The following is a 9,115-nucleotide window of genomic DNA, read 5'->3' as shown; positions in this document are numbered from 1 at the left end:
CGCCGACCGCAAATAATAAATGTATTTTTTTATTTTTACAAATGATGATTTGTGGTAACCTCTTTGTTAAATACCAGGCCTGAAGGCCTTTACAATCAGTTGAAGAGCGTGGACAGGATAAGTATCCTGTTGTGTTATTGTTGCCACAGTAAATGATACAAAAAAATATATAAGAAGAAGAAGGGGAAGGAAAAAAAAAAAAGATCAGCCTTTAGCTCATCGTGTTACAGAAAGAAGAAGTTGACCGGCCAAAGATTCATTGGACAAAATCCAACTCCGGTGTTGCAACACACGTGACAGCTATATATACCGTACATATGTCAATTTAAGTAGGAAATTAATGTATAAACACTTTAACTCCTTTATTTTTTTTATATAGCGAATTCCCTTTGGTGGTGATCTGTAGGTTATCATCATTTATCGATAAGATGCCCTGAGAAAAAGACACGTTTCACGTCCATTTTCAGGGCGTGAGCGACTCATATTCAGTGGTGACACAAATATAATATTGTGTGATAAGCAAATGTCACTTAAACCACTCAGATTACTATTCTTTTGCTGCAGAAATAGGCTTAAATTTGAATTCATAATTCACAGGACACACACAGTTGGCTGACAGATCGCACACAGCACCGGCTGTAGATGCGTAATTATGATTTCAATATATCGTCTAATATTTGTAAATATGAAATCTCAAACACAATGTGAGGAAGACAACACTTTGTTTAAAAGTTGGGGTTTTCCCTGACATGTTGTCTAACGAGATGAGAGGAGTCTAAAAAGTAAAAAAAATAAAAAATAAACTTTGAGCTGTAAACGGCTGCAATAACACACAGACCATTAACCTAAATGGCATCGTAAATGGTTTCTTATAAAAAATGCACAACATTGTCACACGAAAAAGGGGAAAAAACCAGAGCAAGTGCAACAATATGATGGAAATATTTATTTCTAAAATACAATTGAACGTACTTTAAATTTATGACTGTTTTTGATTTCTTTTTTTATTTATTTATTTCAAGGCCGGTAAAAATAAAAAATAAAACAACAACATTATATACACGGTCATCATTTTTACAGGTGGTGGACGGTGATGCTGCAGGACTCCATTCTTGTGCTTTTTTCACTTCACGTGTAACCAAGTCCCGCACTGACATGTGCTGCAGTAAACGTGTCCAAAACTTTGAGGCAAAAATAATAAAAAATAAAATAAAATGAGGAAAAGAAAAGGCACTGATGGTTTGTCCTTGATGCGTTGTGTCCTGTTATTTAGTTAGTGTGTCCAGCCTAGTCCTGGTGTGGGCTGTGCGTCAAACTGTGCCGTCGCAAGTCACAGTTGCGCCGAAACACCTTTCCGCAGCGGCCACAGCTGTAGGGCTTGATGTCTGTATGGGTGAGAAGGTGAGTTTTCAGGTTACTTCTTTGATTAAAGGTTCTTCCGCATGTGGGGCATTTGTGGGGAGACTCCTGTTTAGATTTAAAGCAAGCAAAGGATTATTCCCTTTAATTGAATCGCAGGTCTGGCAGGTGTAAATTCCAATCATCTAAATAATAATATAGGGTTCTTTTACACATTATGTATTTCATGTCACCTTTTATTTATTTTCTTTTTAATTATCAAATTGTCAAACGAGGCTTCTTGAAAATCCCCATACATACATTCATACAAACAAGCAGACAGAGCACAGCTGGTAGACTTTATATTCACAGTTTGATACTAAGTGCTTACCTGCATGTGTAAGGTTTTATGGACGGCTAGAGTTCGAGACTGACAGAATCCTTTCCCACATTCTTGACACTTGAATGGTTTTTCCTTGGAGTGGATGTATCTGTAAAACAGGAGTGACACTTAATCAATGTCTGCTCATGCATGGCTTTGCTTGTTGATGTTAGAAAGGAAAAAAAAACAAACCCCACAGCCAAAGAAGTTCCCTTTGTGCAGCAAACTGTGTCGAACCCAATGTGCCAAATGTCTTTAGCGCCCTCATGGCAAAAGCCCCTGTCCTTATTCTTATTCTTATTCAATAAAAAAAATGTGAGAAATTTAAGGGGGCACTTTTTATTGAGCTCACGTGAGAACGTGAGCAAGTGTGCGCCGTGTAGAACTGACTGTGAGTGTGTGCGTAATGAGCGCAACAGGTGGACATGTGGCTCACCTGTGATCTCTCAGGTGGTCCTGTCTTCTGAACGCTTTGTGGCAAATATCACAGGTATAGGGCCGCTCATCTGTGTGGGTCCTCTCGTGAATGAGAAGGTTGTAGGACTTGGTGAAATGCCTGCCGCAGAATTTGCAAATAAATTCCTTTTTAGTCTTGGACGGTAGCCTGCCTCTGGTGGGCTTTCTGTCCGGGGACAGCTTGCTCAGCTCGGAGATGGCCCCCCCTAGTCCTGATGTCAGCTTTGCCAGATTGGCAGCTTTTGGAGGGTCCTCCTGTGTGGCAGCGAGGGCCAGGTTGGCGAAGTCAAACCTCGGCCTGTCCTTGTGCAGCAGCGGGACGCCGTGCGTCACGGAGGCCTGTTTGGGGTGGAAGAGCTGCGCGGCTGTGAAGGGTAACGCTGGGAAGGAAATCCTGGGGTCCATCAGACCCTGGGCAGCTGCAGTAATTGTCGACCTCAATCCTTGCATATGCGGGTAGCCGAGAGTCCAATGGTTCATATGCATGGTTTGCACTGCGCTGAGGCCGTACAGTCCCTGCAGCTGGTCAGCGGGAAACGTGTTGACGGCCTGCAGGAAGGAGTAGTTGGTGAGCTGGAGGGCTGGGTGCAGGGGGATCGGGGCGTGCAACGCTTTGCTCCCCATCTCGGCTCAGACCTTAACGGTGAAAGACCTGGGAGGAAAGAGCCAGTAAAACCATGAGTTATGAGTTCAAAGGTACAGATAAATAATTGTGTTGCTGTGGGAAGGGAAAACATGATCTAATCTGTTAATGATCCTGAAACAGTTAAACCACCACTTTGTGTATTACCTCTAAACGTATATAGTAATAAAAGTTTCTTTTTTCATTCGCATTTCAAGTGTAACTTTTAATATCTCGATCAAGAATAAAACTTCATTTTAAAATTGTTATTATTATATTTAACTCTGTCTCAAATTTTCAACAATTTACAAAAACACAACATTGCTGTTTAAAATCAAGAGGGGAAAAAAAACAAATAGAGTAAAAGCCTCTTATAATGATGTTTGACATTACAAAACCACAAAGCGAATATAAAGGCAAAAGCAATTTTATTTATTTTTTCTCTTTTCTTCAAACGGACGTATTTCAAAGCAGTCTACTAAACCAGATTAATCATCGAAACTGTAATTGAATTCAAGTGGGTGTGAAACCGCCCGAATGACATAGATTAACACGTTGACATGAAAATTCAGATCACACCAAATGAGGCTCTAAATCTTACACGGGTTTATTAAGAGTGTGTCCCACAAAGCAAGACAAGCGCTTTCTATGTAAATTCGTACGAGTCTGCATTTTAACAGCAGGAAACGAAAACATGATTAAGTAGAAGAAAAGCCCGAGAAAAGCAAAGTAAATGCTGCCTACAGAAACCACAACAGTGGCACTGAAATTAAACCATGTGCTTTTATTTTCACGTCTGCAGATAGTGATCCTAAAGTCCTTAATAGGGTACAGTTAGCGGTAATTATTTTATAAAATATGAATTTGTATATTTAAAGCTTTTACTTTATATTATGTTCACACTGCTATAATAAATTACGCGGTCAACATTTGATATTTACTTTAAATTAAGCAAAAAAAAAAAACCCAAAAAAAACAAAAAAACAATGCGCTTGTCTCAAATAATAAATTGAAGCTTTTTTTTCTGTGATCGTGCCAGAAGTGACATGAATGCATCTCCTTCCGTTTATTATGTGATTTTTCCTCCGAACAAGAAGGCCGGTATTTATTTGAGTTAAACTAGACACGTGTAATATAGCTTTCTATTTATTTTAGATGTGAATTGATAATGTTATTTTTAATGTACGGATCTATCTCGTATTTAATTTCACAAGCCTACTTTGCGCCTTTGTGTGGATTACAGGCTGATCCCCATTTGGATAGAGTTTACTGAAGTGCATGGCGGTAACCGGAGGGCTGCTGCTCGGTGCTGCTTTCACTCACATCGCTCCCTGAATCCTTTGCTTCCCTAGCTCGTGGACGGGATGGGGTTAAATATAATTTTTGCACAGGTGCAGCGTAAGTCACCGTAGAGGCACTTGCTGTTCTTTGGCCGTGCGTAATAGTGTGCTCAGCTTGTTCCTCGCTCACCTTTGGACTTCATTTCAACTCTGACAGCAGCCAAAGCGCGCTGACCTTCTCTCTAGATTCTTCCTGGTGTTTTAGAGGCTGAAGTGTTTGAATGTTTGGCATGTTTTTTTTTTTTGTTTTTTTTTTAAAAACCACAGTTAGTTTCTGTAATGTGCGCACTGAACGGAGACGCGTATGTGAACTATGACCTATTACTGGTCATAATCATGAAGCACCAGAGCATTTCCATATATTTTTCCCCCCTTTTATAATTTATTCTGGTTCTCACCTACAGTTTGACATGTGAAACATATTTTTCCAATAACACTTGCGGAGAGTGTGCCTGACTGGCGTTGGCTGGCTATGCGCAAAGGGTTGACATTGAACGCTGCAGAACTGAATCTTACCCCAATCAGGAGCTGCCAAAGGTCCTGCGGTATGTCAGTAATCCACAGTAACTACAGACACGGCGAGCTCCAATAAAGCGCGGCTAAAGCTTTTCCAACATCCAAGTCCATGAAACCTTCACAGCCATGCAGCCAAAGTCTTTACGTCTCGGGCTTTTTTTTTTTTTTTTTTTTTTTTTGCAGAGATGTGACAGGTTGTGAAAAGCTGTGGAAAGAGACGCAGAGGTTTGGACCAGAGAGAGCACCAGGAGCAGCAGCAGCAGTGTGAGTGTGGGAGTCCTGTCCGGAGCTGGGGCTGCAAGTGTGCAGCGCTGCACTTTTTAGGGCTGTAGGACTCCAGAATGCTGCCCGCCCCCCGACACGCCCCCCACCCCCTCCTCCATCATTAACTCCAATGTTCCCCTCTGTTTATTTGTGTTTGGATAGTAACTCAGGCTCCACACCATTGTGAAGAAGCGTGTCCATCTGAACCTGCCTCTCCTGACACCTCTCACGTACCATTGAACCATGGCTCAAACCTTTTCTCCAAAACCATGATGGAGTTTCCTTCCCCTCCCCTCTACTCCCAGCAACCACGCTTTAAAAAACGTGCTCCTGGACAATCAAAGCTGCATCTTACATGAATGTTTCCATTTTTCAAAACCATAAGACCTCATTTGGTGAGATGGAGGGGAGCTCATGTAAGATCCATCACATTAAATCATTGTATTTCTCTGTGGTGAGAGTGAAAACAACTCTGAGGCCCAGAAAGCACAGCTAAGCACAGCACTTTAAAACTCTATTCTCATTAAAATGACCTGCCATTTCCCTCACTCTGTCCACACTATGATGATTGTCAGCTCGGAACAGAAATTCGAATTATAAGGATAATAATGTTATTTTAAATGTCATACGCGTTTGATTGAAGTTTCTATTTTTCTTCTTATTTTAACCACATGGCACATATTAAAATAAGATGAATGGACAATTTGCCGTGACAAATTTCTATAAACTGGATTAAAACTTGTACCAGAAGGAGATGGAATTCGACTATTTATGGTGTTGACAGGAACATTTTATCTATGTTTTAATAATACCACATATAAACCCCTTACTCATACTATGTTTTAAACTAAAATTAGATTTATGTCAAGAGATGTGATTGAAACATTTTGAACTGAAAAATAAAGATTAATTTTTGTCTTTGTGAATAACAATACTGATGACGTTGCCAAAGCTGATAATTTACAACGTTTATGCGTTCAATAAAAATATCTGAGATGATATACCGTGATAGAATACTCATGGAGAAAAAACGTTTAAAACAAAACTAAGCGTTTTTGTTTTTGTTTTTTTTTTTGTTTGTTTTTTTCATTAGCCACTTAAAGCAAAGACAAGAAATCGTATTATTAATGAAAGTTTTTGTAATCTGTATGATTTGTAGGTCTTTATTTTGCGTGAAATACAGACCTGTCAATTAATTTGACTTTTTTTTTTGGTAACTTGTTAAATTTTAGGGCCCTAATTTGCATTGAAATAATTACAAATAAATAACATAATACATAAATAAATAAGTCCAGCCTTTTTTAACACTGCTTGTCCTGCTGCTCAGAAACCTTCATGTCAGATAGCTGGTGCAGTAACAGGGCCTGTGCGCCGTCTACCGACAGAAAAGGGTATAACATGCTGTGCCAGACGGCTGTGTGTGAGCTTTACATGTTTATTTATCAATGAAAAGGTGAGAGCTGCTTTACAAAGCGTGCACTTTCAGTGATATTTATATTGAAATGACATTTGGATTTATATTTCTTAAGTTAAGCTTAAGTTAAACCTAACTAATTCCCTGCCTGGATGATCACTTTCTATTTCTGAATCATCTCTGGTTCACGTGAAGAAGCCTTAAGGCAAATGTGCTTTTATTGTGACAATTTAACACCAACACGTTCTGTCCCAGGGCAATACGATTACTGAACACATAAGAGGTGTTCAGTCCATTTCAGACAATTTGTAACTGTGCAATATATTTATCCTCGTTGTTCTCACTGTTTATTTATTTGTTTATGAGTGGCTCCCTCCCAGTATAAATACACATCTATCTTTCTTTTTATTTCTCTCTGTATCTTGCACCACAAAAGTTGTCTCTTAATTTTGTCGTACCTTGTGTACAATGACAATAAAAACATTTTATTCTATTCTACATTCTAGCTCAGTTATTCCCAATCTTTTTTGTCCCATGTACCCCCTTCACAATTTTGTCAAATCATGTGTACCCCCTCTTCATATCATAAGTACCCTCTCCATAATAATGTCATGTGTTTGATTGTTTGTGGAACAGCGGGCTCTCCTAAACCCCTAAACGTTTCTCTTAATCGACAAAATTCAACATATAAAATGTAATCAAATTAAATTACATTACACAGTTTAAAGTGGATTTATTAAAAACAGTAAGTAAATATAATCTTCTATTTAAAATGTAGCTAATTATTGTCTCTTGTGATCAGAAGTGTGATAAAATGGCCTACAGCATTAAATAACCCTGTTTAAATATAAATATAGTATTTCGTTGAGCAATAGTACTGTTTAGGGTTAGGTAGTAGGAATAATAGTACTGTTTGTTTGTAGTGAGCTTGGCAAAAAAGAAAAAGAAAAAGGCACTAGGAACATTTCCTGATTATTATTAATTTTTTTGGCAAAACTTTTACCCCTTGGGGTACACGTACCCCTGTTTGGGAACGACTGTTCTAGCTCAGCAGAGGTAGATCCATTAACCTGTGACTTTTTCTGCACAACAGCATCTGCACACACGCACACACACACACACACACACACACACACACACACACACACACACACACACACACACACACACACACACACACACACACACACACACACACACACACACACACACACACACACACACACACATTATGCTTGTGGTTTTTGTCAGGTTTCATCTGAAAGTGCTGATCTTAACTATACATCTCCAAGCTGAGGATTCCACAAACCTGTCTCTCTCTCTCTCTCTCTCTCTCTCTCTCTTTTTTTAACACAAGTTAAGATGGCATCATATTGCATAATGGAAAATGATTTTTTTTCCCCCCATCCTTGAATATAAAGTGGTTATAACCACCAGGGTTCATTTAAACAGGTCAAAATAATAATGGGATTCAATCTGAATTGACTTAAAAAATTTCTACATTTACAAGGCCTTCATCATGTAGTCTGAACATGATTGAAAACGTACAACATTGACATCATAAAGAACACAATCCCAGTCTGGATTGTTTTTCTTTGGTTAAAAGTTTTGAGAAAAATATTAAGTCTTATTGCTGGTGAAATAACATACAAGGTGGATTTCATTATTTTAAAATTGTTGTTGATGTCAAAGTGAAATAATTTTATTTTGTGTAAATTTCTGGTTTTATTTCCCGTCCACATGATGATAATATAATAATGGGGTCTAGCAGGAAGAACACAGTTCCGGAGGTGAACACACTGTGACTCATTGCGCTTAATTCATGCTCGAGTCTCATATCAGCCCTAATAAAATATGACGCAGATATCAGGATCAGGTTTATAGTCAGCAGAGAAGACTGTGGAGTTTTATCACACGGGGAGTCTTGTTTTAATACCCCTAACAGGAGACTTTCACCCTCTATTTTACAGTTTAGACTTTAAAGTGAGACTAATCTCTGCTATTGGATTACTGTTACATTGTTGGTAACGTCAGAGTGTTTGTTGGAGTAAAGTAGTGTCCTGCCCTCTGGCCTAGTCCTGTGTGTCTTACAGCCGCCATTATTCTCCATAATAATATGACTCCCACAGAGTATCAGTATTGCAGCTCAGAGCAGCTGCCAAGCCTGTAATGGCTGACATTCCTCTTCCAATAACACTGAGTGACACAGGCGGAATTAATATTAAAGAAGCTTGGAGCTGCTACAGGTCTGAGGAAGAGGTTTGGACTCGGAGGCTGGATTTGGACTTGTCAACATCTTAATGTAAGTTTTACATGTACTATTATTAAAATACCATTAGGTTTTTCTGACCTATTTTCTCACACAAACTATAATGAATCACTCTCAAAGCTCCAACTTTAACTGTTTAACAGGTACAGTAACAGCCAGAGCTTTAAGATTATTTTTTCATCTTAAAATGAATGGAAATAATCTGCAAAAAAAAAATGAAATTTAGGTACCACAAATATACAAATGCAAATTAAAGGCACATTTCTTGGTAGGACACAACTCAAAAGCCTTTACATGATTACAGAGTGCAACAATTAGATAGATATTACAGAATAACAATACAAAAACATTTGCTTTTGGTACTACAAATATACAAATGGCTGTGGATCAAGCGGGATCCGTGGGCCACATAAGCCACTTAGACACAAACCGGGGCCTGCTCAACCTTGGCTGGGTCACCTGGGCGAGGGTGTCTGTTGTGAGACCCGAAACACCCAATGAACCCAGGATACAA

At 38.9% G+C, this 9,115-nt stretch overlaps 1 protein-coding gene across 2 annotated transcripts; it reads right to left on the bottom strand.

Annotated features, from left to right (window-relative positions):
* Positions 1-933: 933 nt before the first annotated feature.
* On the bottom strand, positions 934-4,940 carry osr2 (odd-skipped related transciption factor 2). Of its 2 annotated transcripts, none has more exons than XM_028470732.1 (4): positions 4,655-4,940; positions 2,157-2,828; positions 1,730-1,829; positions 934-1,467 (listed from the first exon to the last, which is right to left on the bottom strand). In XM_028470732.1, exons 2-4 carry the CDS (start codon positions 2,798-2,800, stop codon positions 1,288-1,290), a joined length of 924 nt encoding a protein of 307 aa, XP_028326533.1. In that variant the 5' UTR covers positions 2,801-2,828; positions 4,655-4,940; the 3' UTR covers positions 934-1,287. The 2 variants fall into 2 exon arrangements, with proteins under 2 accessions (XP_028326533.1, XP_028326534.1); XM_028470733.1 differs by having other exon boundaries at positions 1,273-1,385.
* Positions 4,941-9,115: the final 4,175 nt, after the last annotated feature.

The sequence above is a fragment of the Gouania willdenowi genome, chromosome 16, assembly GCF_900634775.1.
Source record: "Gouania willdenowi chromosome 16, fGouWil2.1, whole genome shotgun sequence".
Lineage (NCBI taxonomy): Eukaryota > Metazoa > Chordata > Actinopteri > Blenniiformes > Gobiesocidae > Gouania > Gouania willdenowi.
Note: the sequence above shows the minus strand (reverse complement) of the source record. Positions and strands in the feature narration are given on the sequence as shown.